The sequence below is a fragment of the Meriones unguiculatus genome, chromosome 17 (genome assembly GCF_030254825.1).
Source record: "Meriones unguiculatus strain TT.TT164.6M chromosome 17, Bangor_MerUng_6.1, whole genome shotgun sequence".
NCBI classification, from domain to species: domain Eukaryota; kingdom Metazoa; phylum Chordata; class Mammalia; order Rodentia; family Muridae; genus Meriones; species Meriones unguiculatus.
The window spans coordinates 14,467,374-14,486,938 of record NC_083364.1 but is presented as its reverse complement, the minus strand read 5'-3'; the positions used below and the strand labels follow the sequence as shown (position 1 = coordinate 14,486,938).

At 46.1% G+C, this 19,565-nt stretch overlaps 1 protein-coding gene across 2 annotated transcripts; it reads left to right on the top strand.

Moving 5' to 3' along the window:
- Positions 1-209: 209 nt before the first annotated feature.
- On the top strand, positions 210-13,679 carry Kics2 (KICSTOR subunit 2). 2 transcript variants are annotated; one of them, XM_021655177.2, is made up of 3 exons: positions 210-532; positions 6,098-6,383; positions 10,021-13,679. In XM_021655177.2, the coding sequence occupies exons 1-3, from the start codon at positions 298-300 to the stop codon at positions 10,835-10,837; spliced, it is 1,338 nt and encodes a 445-aa protein (XP_021510852.1). In that variant the 5' UTR covers positions 210-297; the 3' UTR covers positions 10,838-13,679. The 2 variants fall into 2 exon arrangements, with proteins under 2 accessions (XP_021510852.1, XP_060226992.1); XM_060371009.1 differs by having other exon boundaries at positions 393-532; positions 6,265-6,383.
- Positions 13,680-19,565: the final 5,886 nt, after the last annotated feature.

The window sequence follows — 19,565 nt, the reverse complement described above, 5'->3', positions numbered from 1 at the left end:
TTGACGTCAAGCCCGCGTGACGTCACCCGCGCAGAGGCGCTGGCCGCCGGGCGCCTCTCGAGAGCTGGGGGCGCAGCAGGCCTGGCGGGGTCTGCGGGTGGCTAACTTCGGGCCCGGGGCAGCCTCGGCCCTCCGCCTCCGCAAAGCCCACGGCGAGCCCCGGGAGCCTCCCGCCTCCAGCCCGCTCGGAACCGGGCCGCGGGCTCGCGCACGCAGGCGGCTGCGCACGCGCGTCCCCGCCTCGGAACCCGGAAGTGCCGAGCGGAGCCACGTGGGTGGAGCTGGCGCGCTGGTCGCATGGGGGAGTCTATCCCGCTAGCCGCCCCGGTGCCGGTGGAACAGGCGGTGCTGGAGACGTTCTTCTCTCACCTGGGTATCTTCTCTTACGACAAGGCCAAGGACAATGTGGAGAAGGAGCGCGAGGCCAACAAGAGCGCGGGGGGCAGCTGGCTGTCGCTGCTGGCGGCCCTGGCGCACCTGGCCGCGGCCGAGAAGGTCTATCACAGCCTCACCTACCTGGGGCAGAAACTAGGTACCTCCGCCCTGCCCCCGCCCCCGGACGAGAAAGGAAAGGGGGTGCGCTCCCCGGGCGGCCGAGCTGGGGTGCCCTGTCACTCCCAGCGGCGGGCTCCGCTGTGCCCGGGGCTCCTCCCACTGCTCCCCCTCCTTCCCTCGGCTGCCGCAAGCCCCGCCCACCGGCCTGCGACGCTGCTGCCTCGGTGGACCCGGCCGATGCTCTTTGCTAGGCATGCCCCAAACCCCGTGGGTTCACGGTTTTGCACCGTGCGTGGATTGGTTTCGTAGACGACAAGTTAATTAAGTTCTGTGTCCCCGTTCTAACTAGTGACACCGTGGGCAGAGGCGCAAAACCAGGCAGTGGGACCTAGTTGTGTTAATAAGTACTGATGGAGTCCCAGCCCCTCTTCACAGACCTTCTGTGCATATTTAGCGAATGAAGGAGCGAGTAGATCCTCGGCAGGAAAGGAAAGCATTAAGCCAAATCTTAATAGGAGAATAGCCAAATCTTAAGGGAGAGGATGGTAAACACTGCTAATCCTCACGTAAATCCTGAAAATAAGATGTGGGAACTCTTTTAACTGATTATCACTACAAGAAACAATAGGTTTGAAGAAAGAACTCTATAAAAGCCAAGGGCTGTGCATTGAAAGTATTGTGAAAACAATGACAGTCGATAGCTGGCTCCCAGAGAATTGGGGTAATTTTAATATTTCGGCTTCTCCTTGACCCGTTATTGATGAGGAGTTAAAGGGCCTTTCGTGACTGAAGGGCACACATCTCTGGTATGAAAGAATGCTAATGTGAAGGGGAGTATCAGTTACATAGGGTTACTCCCCCTTTTGTTGCCAGATGCTTCACTGAACGTTTGGTTTATAAACGCTGGAGGGAAAGGGCCTTCTGGGGTTATAACTTATGTAGCTTTCCAAATAACTGTTACATGGTACGATGATTCATTGGCAAAAGATGGTCAGAGACTTCACCCTCTATGTTTTTCTCTCTACCTCACACAAATGTGCAATTGCTGTTACTGTGTTACAATCCCATTTTCTACAGTGTAGCGGATTGTGTATGCATTTATGGGAGTGATAGATCTCAAACCTGAACACCTGTCTTGAGCTATCAGAGCGAGTGTGTACGTATAATTTATTCAAAATATGTACATATATTATCATTTATACGATGTGTATTCATGTGTGTATATGAAATGTATATATGTGTGAAATTGGCTATTCTCTACATGTAATATTGAAGGTGGATGATACTCTGGCAATTTGGGTTGTTTGTAGACTTTCTTGTCTGTAAAAAGTGATGGTTGACCCAAATGCCATGATTCTTAACTCTTTTGTTGTTGTTTGAGCTCAAATTTGATGACAGTTGTAGTAACTCCCTTCCCCAAAATATATGTGTACATGTTATTGTATATATAACCAGAGGGAGAGAATGCGAAAGAGAGCAGTTGGAGTTTCCTGAAGTCCGCTTGTGGATTCCAGTAAACAATAAGGAAATTTGGACTAAGTTTAAATTTTACGTCCCAGGATTTTAGTAGAGAACTGGCAGCTTTGTCTATGACCATGTCAAGCCCTATGCTGTCTCTGACTTGGCTTCCATGAAGTGGCCCCGACTTGAGATCTGCTGTGTTGTAGGGAGCCTCAGAGATCTGACTTGAAACTGACTGACTTCTTACCAGTTCACCATGTATCAGACATGAAACATGCCTGGGGGCCCTAGGGCTGGTCTCCCTCTGAGTAAATGTTCGGAAAATAACATATTTAAGTCCTTCATAAGGCACATGCTCAGGTGATAGTATAGGTGAGTTCCAGAATTCTTTCTTGTTTTGCTTTTTTTGAGACAGGGTTTCTCTGTGTAGCCTTGTGTGTCCTGGAACTCACTCTGTAGACCAGGCTGGCCTGGAACTCACAAAGATTCACCTGCCGCTGCCTCCTACATGCTGGGCTTACAGGCATGTGCCGCCACCACCTGGCTTGAGCTCCAAAATTTGAAACTTAACATTTTGTTATTTGTATAGTGGTGCGTCCATATTAATATGGTTATAATTAGTCTTTATAATTATCAAAGAATGGAAAAATTGTTATTTAAAGCAGTACTATGTTGTTTAATCAGTTTGGAATTCAGATGGGTTTAGTTTTTGTAAAGTGAAATTAAATAATTATACATACTTTAAAAAAAATTGAAACATGGTTTGGTAATGGTGGTTCACCCCTTTAATGGGTCCAGTCAGGAGTCAGAGGCAGGTGTGAGTTTGAGGCCATCCTGGTCTACATAGCAAGTTCCAAGCTAGGTGGGGTTGCATAGTGAGACCCTGTCTCAAAGGATGAAACAAAAAGAAACAAGTCTAAAAGGTCTTTACATTTTTGAAGGTATGATTGAAAAATAAAAATTGTATATACTCAGGATATCTTAATGTTTTGATATACATTATTAATTGCTCACCATAACCAAAGTAATTGATGCTACCACCTCATTCTTTCTGCAATGAAAGCATTTAAAATTAACTCTACTGGCTTAGAAAATTTCAAGTGAGTCTAAACCAGTGTAGTGATACAACATGCTTGTATTCCCCAGTACTCTTCAGGCAGGAGCTGGAGGATCGGGAATTAAAGGTCAGCTTGGGTTACAAAGTGAGACCTCATGCTAAATAAATAAATAAATAAATAAATAAATAAAGCATTGTCTTAAATACATACATAAATAGGATTTTGACCTCTTTCTGAAGCTCTAGCAGCTGGTCCTGATTAAAAATGCAAGCCTGGGCCTTTAAACAAAGGACAGACCTGGCAGAAGCCTTCTGTTGCTGTCCTGGCGCAGTTGGAAAACTGGGTGTGACTCTTATCGTGGTGTCTTCGCTTTGCTTGAGGGCAGAAAAAGAACTAGTTTTGGAAAAGAACTGATTAAAATGTGCTGAGTGAGGGGATTTGAGGCTGTCCTACTTCTCTGCCCTGTGATTCACTGCCAGAGTGTTTCTTCACACCCTGATTGATAAACCGTGCCATACTGGGAGGTGACTTGAGAATGGAGTTTTAATTTTTATTTATTAATTTATTATTCATTCATTCATTCATTCATTTTGAGGCAGGGTTTCTCTGTGTAGCCCTGGCTGCCCTGGACTTGCTCTGTAGACCAGGCTGGCCTCAAACTCACCTGCCTCTGCCTCCCAAGTGGTGGGATTAAAGGTGTGTGCCACCACACCCAGTGAAAATGTTGTTTAAAAAGTTATTACAAAGAAGTTGTAGAGTAAAATGTTCAAGATGATTAACACGCTCTTTATGCTTGAAATTTCATATGAGGTAAAAGGTTGAAAACTTGGAAAAATAATGGCCATTGAACGTTCTGGAAAAAAAATCTCAACCATCATAATTTGTAAATTGAAAATATTGGAAAAGGAAGTAAATTGGGTGTTTCTGATTTCTTCGAAGCATAAAGGAAGACAGGTCCTCATTGGGTATTAGAAATAGGGCACAGTCCTCGTTGGCTATTAGCAGGTAGGGTGGTCAAGAGAGAGGGTGTTTTGCAGAAAGCTTTGAGAAGAGAGATGGGTTGAAAGTAAGACACTGGTGATCTCTTCTGTGTATTAGTTTCACCTACTGGTGATCGGTGTTAACTGAGAAGCTTTTAAAGGTATCCTTTGACTTTATGTTGTATTTCTGTTCCCCTGCCATCTGGTGAGGGTAGGCATTATTTTTTTTTTCAATGCAAATTCAAGTGCTTGCCGGCCACCCACCCCTTTTTACCTTTTTAACAGTGGAAGCGAGTGAGCAGTTGAGGTCCTCTCTGCTAAATTACCAAGCTCAGAGGTATATTATTGGGAGTGGAGCACTGTCAGTTCAGGGGAAAGGAGGGACAGCAGGATTGAGTGCATTAGCATTTCATGTCTTCTCAACATTCCTGCTGTTGGGTTGACAGTAACGACACTTAGTTTGTTTGAATATCACACACCAGTGAGGATTTGAAACTGTCTTTCCGACTGGTGAAGCTTTTGGCTTTTGCATGATACTTTCAGTTGCTGTGGTTTGAATTTTGAGATAGTCTCATGTTGTACAGGCTGACCCGGAACTCAACTATGTGGCTGAGGCTAGCCTTGAATTTGTGATCCTCCTGAATACAGGTGTGTGCTGTCATACCGAGATCTGCATGACATTTTTATTACCTTCCTAACGTAGGAGGGTTTTGCCCTGGACCTGGGCATTCTATACCCATCACTACAAAATCAGCTTCTGGACAGAGGGCAGACCAGCGTGAAATGTTATCACTGTAAGCACAACCATACTCATCTATATGAGAGAAAGTATTCTATAGAAGTAACAATTGGGGATCAGGTCAGGTCAGCCTCCCAGGCTGGGGACCTCAGATGTTCTGCTGCACTTCTGCAGCCAGCGTTCCTCAGAGGCTGAAGGGGAAGAATTGCCTGCACCAGCTTAGTTCCAGCCTAGACAACAGTGAGATCAACAAAACACGTGCGTGAAGGCTCTCCCAGCAGCCAGACTTCCAGCGTTGGAGTGTCAGTGTGTAGCTGGTCCGAGCATTAACAAGGGATGTAAGGTTCATTTCCCAAGACATAAGCCAACAAGTGAACTAAAAATGCCATTTAAAATGAATTAAGAGGATATTTTTCAAATGCCTTGATAGTTAGCTTTCGATCTTCATGTTTATACTCATAGTAAATTCATTTCACTGACGCATTCTGAGCTTAACAGAAACCCTGAGATTCTTGCATTTATAGAAATCGCTGTTGCAAGCACTCTGTGTCTTCTCATTTTGTTAAAGTCTTGTGTGTGGCTCTTTGATGGAGATCCAGTGATACCTCAAGGAAGTATCTGTGAAGCTGGCTCTGTGATTAGAAATACCGTTAGTCATGTTCAAATCCTCGAGTCAGTAAATGATATCTCTACCGTTTGGTCCTTCCTGACTGTCATCAGGATGTAGTTGTCCTGCTTCTTGCAGATTTCTGTTGTGTTGGAGCGGCAGTTACTTGTAATTGGTTCTTGGTCTTAATAATTCACAGCGTGCTGCTTATTATGAGGCCTGCATTGTCAGCCTTGTCAGGAGCCCCACAGCCCCCCCTCTGAGAGCCCAGTGTGTGCTCTTTTGTAAAAGGATGTATGAGTGTGCATTTTCATTTCCTGGCGTGGCATAAAAGATAAAATTCAAGGAAAAGGCATCTCTGAAGAAGAAACAAAGTGCTGTGGGATGTGGACTTAACAGGAGTGTTTATAATCCAGGTGTTCTTTTTTTAAAAAAGTATATCTTAAGTCTAGGTTTATGTTATATGCTAAGATAATTATGTTCTAAGATCATTTTGAATGTGTTGTAAGAAAACTGATGTGTGAGTAAGAAAATCCCAGCTCCATACACTCCATACTCCATGATACATATGTAGCAAGGGCTCATTTGACTTGTTCTTCCATGAAGTGCTGACCCCAATCCTTGAGTCAGAGTACGTGGTAGACAGTAGCTCAGTGAGCTCTCAGTTCTAGTTCTTTCCATGTGGGTGCTGGGAGGTGCCTGGTACTTCTGGTTTCTCATCCTCTCCTGTCCTGTGCTTATGCCATTTGCTTACCAGGGGGCCAGTCGTTCTTCAGCAGGAAGGACTCCATCCGCACCATCTACACTTCCCTGCATAACGAACTGAAGAAAGTGGTGACTGGCCGCGGGGCCCCGGGTGGAACGGCTCCTCACGTGGAGGAGCTGCTCCCCCACCTGTCAGAGCAGCTCTGTTTCTTTGTTCAGGCTCGGATGGAGATCGCAGACTTCTACGAGAAGATGTACGGCCTCAGCACGCAGAAGTTCATCAACACGGAAGAGCTGGTCAGCATGCTGGATACCATCCTCAAGAAATACAGCTCCAGGTGAGGGTGCAGGAGCACGTGGCGGCCGGTCAGCCCCACGTGGCCCCTGGTTTTCCCTCTCTCTCAGGAAGGTCCTCCATGCTCCCCGCCCTCCATTTTGTATGTGCTCGTTAAACAACAGGCATCCATTTGGCACGTTGGGGTTTAGTCAGCCCTGCCTGATTGATGTTTCCGAACATCATCAGGAAAAACAGTGTTCACAGAATAGAACTAGGGGCTGGGGAGATTGCTCTGCGAGCATGAAGCCCTGGGTTTGGATCCCCAGCCCCATGTGGAGAGCTGGGAGCTGCTTCCTGCCAGTGTTACAAGTGCTCTAGACAGGAAGGTGGCCGGTGATGGCCGGTGATCAGTGAGAGCTCCCACATCCAAGGAGCAAGGCAGAGAGTGGTGGAGCCGGGCCCTGATGTCATGCTGTGGGCTCTGCACTCAGGCACAAGGTTATATAGACAGCAGTGTGACTGACAGCTACTAGTCTAATAAACTCAGAGAAGTAACCTGGGAGTTAGCTCTGTTACTCTTGTTACTCTCTGTTGCTGATACGTGTCAGGGTTTCTTCTGTTTTGGTTTTGTTTTCAACTCTGCATGAAGGCATGCGCCTGTTATTGACGGAGCACAGACTTAAGTTCTTTGGGATATCTGAAATTATTAAGGGGCCAGTTCCACGTAAAAAGTGTTGCTTGTCTGGAAAGCTGCATATTTGAGGAAGCGTGCTCCTCACAAAGAGACCAAGCTGTTTCTGATGTGCCGCACACTGCCTGACCCCGGAGACAGTCCCCGAAGAACTGGAGGAGCGTAAGAATATCTTAATGGAAAGGAAGGTCCTAGTTTGATTTTGGCTTCCTCGGAGCCTAGCACAGTAGGTACTGCTTGGACTAGAAAGATGTGCTTTGGGTCATATCACACGTGTGGATGTTTTACCTGCATGTGTGTATGTACACCATCTACATGTCTGGTGCCTGCAGAGGCCAGAAGATGGCATCGGATCATGGAACTGGAGTTACAGGCAGTTGTGAGCCACCGTATGGGTGGTGGGTATCGAATCTGGATCTTCTGGCAGAGAAGCCATCTCTCTAGGCCCTGAAATTAGCCACAGCGGCTGGAGAGAGAGCTCCACAGTTAAACGTGTCCTGCTCTTGCCGAGAACCTCAGTTCAGTCCTCAGCAGCCAGTGTCCTGTTCTGCTCTGTAGCTCAGGATAATTACTGCAGTGCCAGTTTATGCCATGGGTAGTGCACGGCCGCCTCTGGCTCAGTCAGTGTTCTCTTGAATGAAGCGCCTGTTCAGACTTTCTGCAGGTCTGCTCTGAGGATTCCTGTCCTGTGAAGGAGAGCGTAGGCTACCGGTGGTGATCTTCAGTGTCAGGCAGTAGGAAGACCAGACATAGTTCCTGACCTGTGATGTTTTCAGTTTTTATCTTTATGCTTTTTGGTTGCTGCAAAAGTGACAAACATTCAGTAGAAACTGTGCCTGGTCTTTGGACCTTGACCATTTCTCAGGCCTAACAAAATGCAGTACAGTACTCTAGTGGCAACCCCCGCTGCCAGCCAGCCTCGCAGTCGTCGGTGGCAGCCAACACGAGTGCGCTGCAGGTGAGCGGGGCCGGGTCGGGGGCGAGGGGTCGCGAGCACATTTCTACCTGTGGTATTTAACGTTAGGACGGGCTGGTGAGGTCACAAGGAAAGGAGCGTCTGCAGAAGGGCTTTCCGCCAGTGCTGTCCTGTTAGCTTCAGCTGTCAGCTTGCCACAGCCCAGAGTCATCTGAGGGGCTCCAAACGGGGGCAATGTCTACATCAGTTTGGCATATGGCCATGTCTGTGGGATATCGCCATGATGGATGGTTGATACAGGAGGCCCAGCCGACTGTGGGCATGCCTAAGGAAGTGGGCCTTGGCTATGTAAGAAAGCAGACTAAGAAGCTAGAGAGATGGCTCAGTAGTTAAGAACAATGATTGCTCTGGAAGAGGACCTGGGTTCAGTTTCCAGCACCCACAAGATGGCTGACAACTGTCTTTAATACCATTTCCCGGGGATCTGACACTGCATGACCTCCATCGACACAGAGTATACAAGTGGTGCTCATACATAAGTGCAGACAGCAATACTCATACAATTCAATACGTACATCTAAAAGCAAACACAAACAAAGTAAGCCAAGAGTGTCTAGTGCTGGCTGGCTGGCCTCGTTTGGGAGCAGACAGGGTTCTCTAAAAGTGACTGCAGAAACCTGAAGAGCAAGAGAGAGCCATTGGTGAAGAAGTTGCCCGTTCTCCTCTGTTGAGAGGTTAAGGCACTCCCACATCTTCTTGCCCGCCCCCCCAATATTATTGTGACATGGAACAGTGCTCACAGATGGCAGTCAACAGTCTAAATCCATAAATTCCTTGCTGAATAGAAATGTGACTATATATTACAAAATATCAAGATACATTGTGCATAGTAAGGGTTAAATTTATGTGTGTGTGCAGTACTTGCCCACAGTATAAGCTGTCACTGTAGCACATGGTGGAAGTTTTAAAATACTTTGTGTAAGGCAGGTGGAAATAAAATTGCACTAATGTCTTGACTTTGAAATAGTACATTTTATTTCTCTATTTTTAATTATATGTATATGTGAGGGGGAAGGATATGTGCATGAGCGTGCAGTGCCCCTGGACGCCAGAAGAGGGCGCCAGATCAGCGGGAGCTGAAGTTACAGGGGGTTGTGAGCCACCTGAGGTGGATGCTGGAAACTGAACTCAGGTTATCTCAAGAACACGGAGCCATCTCTCTAGTCCCTGAAAAGGTGCATTTTCATCATTTCACAACAGCTGGAAACTGGGGATGGGGGAATGCGACTCATTTTGATAAGGAGCAGATTATTCATGGCCTTAAATTCCTTCTTATGGATTCAAGGAAAGTGATTTTTAAAATGTGTTAGATCTTTTGTGGCTACCTTTTTAAAGAATTAATTTTTTAGGTTTGATGATAAAGTTTTTGTCATGGCATCTTCTTACATAGGAGTCCCTACCCTTTGTCCTAACTTGCTCCCTGTCCCCACTGCCCTCTCCTGGCCTGTGACCCTTCCTCCTTCTAGATGGTTCCTTTTTCCTAGTTTCCCCGCCTTTCCGCTTTTCATCCAGTGTATTCCGTTGTCCCACTTCTGTTTCCCCACCATTTTGTTTTTAATCATGGTTAACTGTGAAGGGAACTTGGCAGCAGACTTGGTACCAGTCGTCTGCTAAGTGCTGTATTCCTTCATTAAATGCTTGTTATCCACCGAGTGTCAGGTTTATAGTGTTTGTATTCATCTGTAAGATGAGTCTATAAACAGTAAGTCAGTGTTCCTGCGTACAACAGATGTCTCGGTATTGCTCTGGTGATAGCGTTAGTCATGAAGAATTGTGGTCACTGTAATTTCTCCTTATTTGGGAAGAAGTTAGTTACTTTTATTAAAAGGAAAACCACAAATACAGGCTGTTTTTCTAGAAGATGAAATGATCAAGATATACCAGCCTTCTAAAAATCAGCCAACCTCGGCTCCGCCCCTTTCTGCCCCCAGGCTACTCTGTAGCACCTGTGTGCTTTGGGTTTACACGCTGCTGTTCTGTTAGTTTTGGAGGTGAAGTGACCTGTCCCCGCTTTTTGCCCACCCTCCCTAGGTTTCACCACCCCATCCTCAGCCCTCTGGAGAGCAGCTTCCAGCTGGAAGTGGGCGTGCTGAGTCATCTCCTGAAGGCGCAGGCCCAGATCTCAGAGTGGAAGTTCCTGCCTTCCCTGGTCACCCTGCACACTGCTCACACGAAGCTTCAGAGCTGGGGCCAGACCTTTGAGAAGCAGCGGGAGACCAAGAAGCACCTGTTCGGAGGGCAGTCCCAGAAGGCCGTGCAGCCCCCACACCTGTTCCTTTGGCTGATGAAACTCAAAAACATGCTCTTGGCCAAGTTCAGCTTTTACTTCCACGAGGCCCTGAGCCGACAGACGACCGCTTCAGAAATGAAAGCGCTGACTGCAAAGGCGAACCCAGACCTCTTTGGAAAGATCTCCAGTTTCATCAGGAAATACGACGCTGCCAATGTGTCCTTAATTTTTGACAATCGAGGCTCAGAGAGCTTTCAGGGTCATGGCTACCATCACCCACATTCCTACCGAGAGGCCCCTAAGGGAGTGGACCAGTACCCAGCTGTGGTGTCTTTGCCCAGTGACAGGCCGGTCATGCACTGGCCCAATGTCATCATGATCATGACAGACCGGACATCCGACCTCAACAGCTTGGAGAAGGTGGTCCACTTCTACGATGACAAGGTCCAGAGTACCTACTTCCTGACCCGACCAGAACCCCACTTCACCATCGTTGTCATTTTTGAGTCAAAGAAATCTGAAAGAGACTCCCATTTTATTTCCTTCCTCAATGAGCTCTCGCTTGCCCTTAAGAACCCCAAAGTGTTTGCAAGTCTGAAACCTGGATCCAAAGGTTAGCAGGCACTTGCCCAAGGATTCCCAAGACTGGATACACTGTCCTCAGACGCTCTGGGGCAACGGTAGCTTGAGATAAGAATTTTCTTCTGCGCATGCTTCTTTCCAAGAGAACGAAAGGCGGACCCTCCCTAATCATGTTACCCACTTCATACAAAGCTAAGACCAAGGATGGTGTCTCCAGAGGGCCTAGGAAGTGCTGTGGCTACTGTGTGTCACCACAGAACAGCAAAGTAGTGTCAGCATTTTCTCACTTCCCTGGATTCCATGTAGACTGAATATTTATTGTCCTTATTTATCTTTCCAGATTTTTTGTTATTATTCTGACCGTTGTGCCCCGTGTACTTGCTAAGCCCTGCCCCCTCACTGAAAAGCAGCCAGGAGAAGATACCAGATGGGGTAGTTTTCAGTCTCCTAAACACTCATATTAACTAGTTTTGCAAGTTAATCTAATTAGTGCTATAGTGTACTTAGGATCCTGGTGAGAATCTGCTATCGGGTGGTGAAGTGGAGGATTGGTTGGTGGTGGTCCCTATGGCAACTCCACCAGCCTCAGTTCTTTCAGGTGACCTTCGCAACCCTCCTCGTCAGCTTCTACCTTTAAAAGGTATGATTTTTCAAGTCGGCGCAAGCCAGCAGGCGGGGGTTCTCTGCTCTAGCTTACCATTACTCTCTTGACGTCACTTTTCTGCCGTGTGTTTTCATCTGGCTCCGTGTCCGGTTATTCTCAGGTGTAGAAAGCATGCAGCCATGTGCTTGTAGCTGTGTTCTAGTTTCTCGCACAACACAGCTTACTTTAATAAAATGACAGACTTAAAACTCTGTGCTTGCTAGAAATCGGGTGTGCTTCGTAGTCTTCAGGTCTGCCCCTGGGCACTTGCGCACCTGGCTTCTTGCCTTCTGCGGAGAGGCTTCGGGAGCAGCACCGCGAGTCTCGGCACGGGCTGCTTACTTCTGTCCCCTTACTTCTGCGCATGTCCCTTAGGGCTTGTGCAAAGTCCTGGTCAGATCACCGCTTTCCTGGTGATTGTATGGAGCCGCTGTCTTACAGGGAGTCCACAGAACAGGAAGCCACCTCAGCAGCTCCATGGAGGCTCTCCAAGGCCTCCTGGTCCAGTGTGGCCCTCCTCTAGAGGATTCCACTGGCTGGGTCTCTGCACCTCCCTCCTTTCACGGAGTCTTATGCCAGTTGACTTTAAACAGAAGGTCATGATTTACTCTGCGTTTTCTCCAGGTTCCATATAATATGAACAAATTTTATAACATTGACCGGACATTGAACAATTGAAAACGTTTGGAATTAAAAGCCAAACCATTTTCTTTTGTGTTTTGCTGAGAAACTAAAAAATAATCCTTTTTTTTTTCCCTTAATAAAACCACCACTAGCCTTAATGATATGACTCCCCAGGCACCTGAAAGAGTGGACCATGGAGGAATGTATATAAAACATATATATATACACATATATATTACTTAAAATGATCAAATATATACATATTTGAACTGTGTATTTATTTTAAACATATTTTTTAGTAATCCAAGTATTTACAAAGCACAGAAAGCAGGTGTGACTATTAATACTAAGAGAGCATAAACTCATAAGTCCCTATGCACTGTCAGACAGTACTGGAGGAATCTCAAAGATCAGTACTGAATCTTTAATCATTTCTTAAGCTCCTCAATAAAGTTTTTAATTATATATATATAAAATTATATATATACACTTTTCTGATCAAGCAGATTTTATTGTGTACATGTGCATGTTTGTGGGCTTCTTCTCCGAGGAGCCTCCGGAAACTGGAAGGCTAGGTTGTGGGGCTCCCGTGTGGCCCCCTCAACACAGTTACGTTTAGACGAGGTGCAGGGGCTGGACACACGCCAGGCCCTGGCTGGTGGGCGTGCTCCATTGGGTACAGGAGATGGCAAGGCGCGCTCCTCCTTTCTTGGACACAGGCTGCTTAGTTTGGCTAAGCTCATCTGCTTTACATTTTGACTTGTCAGGGCTCTCTGGTTACACATCTGCACCCGCAGTTCCTGCTCTTCCATCCAGGTAGGTTTGAAGTCTTAAAACATTCCTGGCCACTGAGGCGCACAGGTCCTGAGCCTGACTGTAGCTAGAAAGTCAGTGGAGGAGAAAGCTCCATAGACGTCCTGGTGACCATAGGCAGGCGAGGGGCTGTCAGGGAGGCAGTGGAGATATAGAAATATACACACAAATAGAAGTGCTCATATTTTGGTTCAAGTAAAAAAAAAGTTCTTTTTATCGGGCTTTGCCACCTGGAAGCAGTACCAAGATGGTGTGAAGCGCCTGCTTTGCTGGTTTTAGGGGGAATTGCCCATTTCCTGTGGACTGCCTACTTTGACACTTATTTCTAAAACACAGCCTGATGAATTCTGGGTAACAAGTAGTGTGGCCAACTCAGAGAGCCACCATTTTCAGGTGCTGTTTGGATAGAGGATAACTCCTCAGCAGCTTTGTCCTTGCTGGGTCCATCTGGAGTCTGACAGTGTCATTTGAAGGGACCTGTTAACATGAAGCCAGATTGTTAACTGAGGGGCCGTGGCCCTTTGTACATGGGAAATTGTCCTTTCGAGAAAGAGCATGGGACTTCCCTTCCCTCCCTTGGGGGATCTTTTCTGTCTATCTGCCTTTAAATCTAGCAGGCAACTCAGTGGGTCCATTACTTTGGCATGCCAGCCTCTACACTCAACAACTTTGTCAAGCAGGACCAAGAAAATGCGGACTTCATCTTTCAATGGTCAGTGTGGGGCTGTGTGAAGGCTGTGTATGTGAAAATGTGTTGGGAATGGACTGGAAAGCTGTATGAATAAAAAGTGAACCACACTTCCCTGACTTAACTGTGCCTAATGACACCCACTATTCAGATACTCATGGCTTTTCGTTCCTGTTTTTGTTTTGTTTTGTTTTATGGTTGGTTGATAGCGTCGATTCAGATGTATTCTGCTGGTCTTTTATTGAGCTGCTCTGTCAAAACAGAGCAGCCCTGTTCAAACTCCCAGCCCTGACTGTGTCTTCATGCTTAGGTTGTATGGCAGAGGCTATAAAGTGGTGATGTTCAAATTACATTCTCTGTGTCTAATATTAGCCAGAACACACACACACACACACACACACACGCCATCTTCAATTATTGGGTTACTATGAAATGTAGTATATTTAATTTCTGGCTGTTTCCCCGCTCCCTTTCCAGCACTGCTGGATATTAGACTCAAGGCTTCAAAGGGTGTGGGGAAAATGCTGGATCTCAGTGTTATGTCCCCAGCCCTTGTTTTACCTTTGAAAAATCAGTTTACTCCCTGCCAGTGCTGGCACCGAACCCACTTGGTAGGAGGCCTGAGACACTGACACTGTAGCTCCTGTCCTGAAGCTGCTTTAAGAATAGTTCTTAGCATGTTTAGCTTTTTAAAGAAATAGAGCTTTACATTTATAATATGGGTGTTTTTGTTTTTTCAGTTTTTAAATTTTTAGTTTTTAGAATTATTCCCCCTTTTCTCTCTCCAACACCGCTCATGTACCCCTTTTTTGTCCTCTCTCAAATTCATGACCTCTTTAGTTCATACACATACACACCCCTAAGTATTTAACTACAACCTGCTCAGTCCATTTCATGTTACCTGTTATGTCTGGATATCAGGGCTGAGCACTCAGTGTTGGATAACCACCAGGGCTTTTCCTAGGAAGACTGTTTCTCCCCTCTCAGCATTCCTTAGGATTTTTTTCCTTCTTGGGTTTAACTTAAGATTTGAAACAAAACAGGGTCATTTTTCCTCTTGACATGACATAGTTTACGTAAATATTATGACTTTCCCTTCTTGCTAATTTTCTGCTCTTTGCTGTTGCCTGTTTCCCGGGCTTCCCCAACCCCCTTACCTCCTGCTGTCTCCCACTCATCTGCTTTTGTTCCATCCTTTCCCCTGGTGTTTCAGGAAGCCAGAACAGCCCTAGTAATTTGACCCAGTTTGAAGAAGGCCACATCTGACAGCAGCCATTTTAGATTTTATTTTCTTTTTACAACTTTACTTTCTTTTTACAATTTTTAGTAAGGCAGGAAAACAGGGGGAAAGGTTAGTGTTGATACTAATGGGGTGAGTACAATGATGCCTCCCCCCTACATGAACACAGGCATTACAGCACTACAGCAAAGCAGGACTGTATCTAGCAGATGATTTGGCAGGGGAAAAAAATTAAAACAATTTTCCCAAGCTGTGATAGCTAATCTTGGCTTTCAGCTTGACACTCCTGGGAAGGGGGCCTCAGCTGAGGAATTGCCTCCATCAGATTGGCTTGTGGGCATCACTATGGACTATTTTTATGATTGCTAATTGATGTAAGAGGGCCCAGCCCACTGTGGTTGGTACCATCCCTAGGCTGGTGGGCCCGCTGGCAAAGTACCTGAGTGGGGAGTGAGGATTGAAATAAATAAAGCAAGTCACATGGGATCAGCTCAAGAGGACTGTCAGTAACAACTGCAGCCCAGAGTTTATTCCCACTTCCTTTTTATTGGCAAAGCAAAAAAAAAGTTACATCAATACAAGAAAGCAGTCCATGGAACTTTTTTCTTAAACCACTTCCCTGTAGCATTTATGGCCCAAGGTCATACAAAAAGTTGTAAGGAACTTAGCAAAACATCCTGCTTATCTCTCTCAAGGTGAAGGCCAGGGTGAAAGCACATTTTTCAATGAATAACAAAGCAGTTGGGAAACAAGCAGCTCTCCACAGGTCTGGGCCTTCACTGAACATTAAGCCTGAAAACAAGCCAGTAAACATTCCTGCATGGTCTCCAATTCCTACCTCAAGCTCCTGTGCTGCCCTGGACTGGAACCTGTACGTTAAAGTAACCCTTTCCTTCCCAGGTGGCTTTTGGTCATGGTGTTTAACATAGCAATAAGAAGCAAACCAGAACACAAGTGTAATTTTTGTGATATATTTTTAAAAGTTAAAAATTATAGTCTATTTTTTCTAATTAGTGTATACAAATATTAAATTAGCCGTTTTTTTTTCTTTAAAGGTTTAAGAAACCGTTTTTTGGTTTTGTTTTTTTTTTCTTTGTTTCTAATTGAGAAATTAAAAGCTACCCTAGGTGACAGACTTGCTTCAGAAGCCCAGTAGCAGAGTAATTTAGCAGGTCCTCTCCTTTTCTACTGGATTCCTGTTGCCAATGTGAATATTTTGTGGCTCTTTGCCTGATTTATTCTAAGTAAGTTCTCCAGAGGAAATGAGTCAGAAGAAATGAGCTAGACGTGCTCTTCTGTTTGAGTAGACCTCTTCTTGGTATTACATAAATCCAGAAGCCTTCGTTAATGGATGCACAAGGGCTTGTCCGCCAAGTTTTTCAGTCTGCTTTGGATGAGAACGCCTGTTTATGGGGTGCTTGAAGTTGAAAACTATTTGATATGTGTACGGTATCAATGCTGTAGGATAGAGGCAGGCAAATGGCTGCCCTCTGAAGGCATTCCCGGCAAGATACCATTGAGGCTCATGGTCGAGGGGTGACTTCCAATGATGTGACTGCGGAAGAGTCAGACGGAAGGTGAGTGGCCTGACTTTGGGGAGCCTGCTTGGAGACCAACAACCAATGGCAGGCTCGGAGATGGTGTGGAGGAACCTGATTGGTTGCCCAAAGCTATATAACATGCACTCTCTTCCAGGATTAAACCAGTATATATCTGCTCGCCCTCAGAGTGCATTCACCATGCTCCTGGTGTCTGTGTGATGACTCCACGGCTCTTACGCCCTGGAGAACCCAAGGCTGGACCCTTGGGAGGAGAACCAACGGCCGTCCACCTGACACAGGCCAAGGACAGGACTCTGAATGCTGGCTCAGAGGGTCAGGAGGGCAACTGCACTGGAATACACTCTGGAGGGCTTCTTGCCATGCAGCAGTGACTGTTGAGAAATAGAATGGGACGTGATAGTGGGAGAAGATGGTCCTTTAGATTCAGGCTAACTTTGTCCTTAGGATAATTCTGCATTTGCTGCTCTGGAAATTGTAGAGTGGCTCTGGAATGCAGTTATATTTGATCTGAGATTGCAGCGATGCAGCAGGTTGACCCATGTCAGTGAGAGATATTCCAATACCTCTGGGCTCAGCATGGTCTCAGTGGCCCTAGGCTAGGCCAGTGTTAGGGCTGTACCAGAGCAGAGGCAATAGAGGGTGTGAACTGCTCCTTTCCAGTGTTCACTCATGTATTCGCTCACCCCTTCATGCAGTAGCCACTGAACATAAGCATGCTGAGGTTGGGGATTTAAGGAGAGCATGCTCCAAGCACTCTGGCAGCCAGATGCTGGGAGGACCGGTACAGCAACACAGAGCCCTCATGCTTGTTACACGTGCACACCCCCTTCACATTTTGCCAGAACTGTTACTCTCTGTTGGCAGACTAACTTGTCTCTAGACCAGCGGTCCTCAACCTTCCTGATGCTTCGACCCTTTAACACAGTTCCTCATGCTGTGGTGATCCCCAACCATAAAACTATTTTTGTTGCAACTTCATAACTATAATGTTGCTGCTGTTGTGAATCGTCATGTAAGTATCTGTGTTTTCTGATGGTCTTAGGCAACCCCTGTGAAAAGGTTGTTCTACCCCTAGGCTGAGAAACGGTGCTCTAGATAACTGATTCCGGGTTTATCATACTCACCAGTGTGACAGGATACAACGTGAGACTGATTTAGCAGGTTGTGGGAGGACCCTAGGATTTGCACTTGTAGCAAGTTTTCAGTTACTAGGGATGTTACAGGTCAAGGATTGCACTTCCACTTGATCACCACTGCCTCATGCCATCTTTACCTACAAAAGCTCAGGATGTATCCATAATGTGCTGTAGTATGCCAACAACACTGTTCATTGGCATTTATTTTTTTTATTTTGGCGATAGTATGTTTCTTCTTTTTCATCCTTTTTCTTCCCCTCCCTTTCTTCTTCCTTTTTTCCTTCCTTCCTTCCTTTCTCTCCCTTTCTCTTTTCTTCCATCCTTCCTTCCTTCTCTCTCCCAATTTCTTTCATTTTCTTTCTTTTTTCTTTTCCCTTCCTTCCTTCCTACCTTCCTTCCTTCCTTCCCTCTCTCCCTCTCTTTCTTTCTTTCTTTCTTTAATGGGAGACCTCTTGGAGTGCCCAAACTCTTTACAAAGGCTTTCTGTCAAAAAGCAGCATTAAAAAATAATAAAAATTAAAAATAAAAATAAAGGTTACTTGCAATAAATAAGTAAAAATTAGCCACCTGACAACATCAGTGTGTTGGGAGTAGCCAGTAGAGAGCACTATAAAAGCAACCCAGCGGCACCACTGTAGCTTCTTTGGTATCTAGGCATACTGGGTGCCCCTTGGCCTCTCTGGATAGCAAAGACCCAAGCTGTGCTGCAGGTACTGTAAGATGTCCACTGTTAGTGTTTCCCATGGAAGATTTCTCCATCACTCTTACAGAGACAGACAATTCAGGCAATCACCCTAAGGAATGAGTGAGAAGCAGGGCTCTCATTCCCAGTGAACTTCAAACTGTTTCTGTGAGTGTTTCACTTACACGTGTGATGTACACTACACTCATCTCTGGTGCCCTCAGAGGTGTGAAGTGGGCATCAGATCTCCTGGGACTGGAGTTATGATGGCTGTGAAGCATCACATGGGTGCTGGGACCCAAACTCAGGCCCTCCCTCTGCAAGAGCAACAAGTGCTCTTAATGCTGAGCCATCTCTTCAGCCCCCACATCGTCTTTCCCACTGTCCTCTTACTGTTTTTTCTTTGTTTTGTTTTGTTTGTTTGTTTGAGACAGGGTCTCACTATGTCACTTTGTCTGGCCTGGAGCTCATGTTGTAAACCAGACTGACCTGGATCAACCTTCCTTCGTCTCCAGTGTGCTGAAGTTAAAGGAATGTGCCACCACAACCAGAATTTTAACCGCGAGGTCCTAACCTGTTTCCTAGGCTGGTGACAAGGCAGCTAACTTCGCTGACAGTGTCATCCGTGATGCTGTAATCTACTGCTTCCTTCTTCATACTTCCTGTCTATTTTAAGACTCACGCTCCTCAAGTTTTCAGAGAGGGCTTACCTTCTGCTGTTGCTTGGCTCTTACAAAATTAGATGCTTGGCCATCAGCCTATGGTGGCAACATTAGGAAGAGAGGCTGAAGGAGAGAGGAACTTAGGTTATAGGGCAAGTGCTTGAGGGGCTATTCGAAACTTGACCTCTCTCTCTGCTTTGTATAGCCGTGGAGTGAGAGACTTACCTTTAACTTTTCTGGCCTCAAAGCAATGGAATCACTGGACCATGACTGGCATCTCTGATATTGGGAACTCAAATAAGTATTCCTTCTTTTCCAGCTGATTCCAGTATTTTCACATTGTCCAAAAACTGATGGGAACACCTTGCCTGTGCTGCCTAAAAGGGCAGAGAGCATGTCTTTGATTAGGAGGGGGAAACCCATGTACTTCTTGAGTTTATATTGAAAACTCACACCTCCTCCCCATTATCCAGTTTTCTACTGTAATTGCAGAGGTTCACTGAAAGCCCTCGAGGGGCCTCCAGGATAAAAGCCCCGTGTGGGAGAAGCTCTTGGGGGCTGTGGGGACAGTACAGTAGGTCCTGAATATTTGTCTTTGTTGCAGCCAGCCAGGGTGTTTTCACCAACGCTCCCTCCCTAAACCCATTTCAGCTGACGGCTTTCATGTCCACCCCCTATGACTCCTGGAGCTTTGGGGTTGTTTGGATTCTTCTC

Coding starts and splice junctions, on each gene's coding strand:
- Kics2 (XM_021655177.2), top strand. CDS start 298: ATGGGGGAGTCTATCCCGCTAGCCGCCCCGGTGCCGGTGGAACAGGCG. Junction 533..6,097: donor CTACCTGGGGCAGAAACTAG/GTACCTCCGCCC, acceptor TTTGCTTACCAG/GGGGCCAGTCGTTCTTCAGC. Junction 6,384..10,020: donor CTCAAGAAATACAGCTCCAG/GTGAGGGTGCAG, acceptor CACCCTCCCTAG/GTTTCACCACCCCATCCTCA.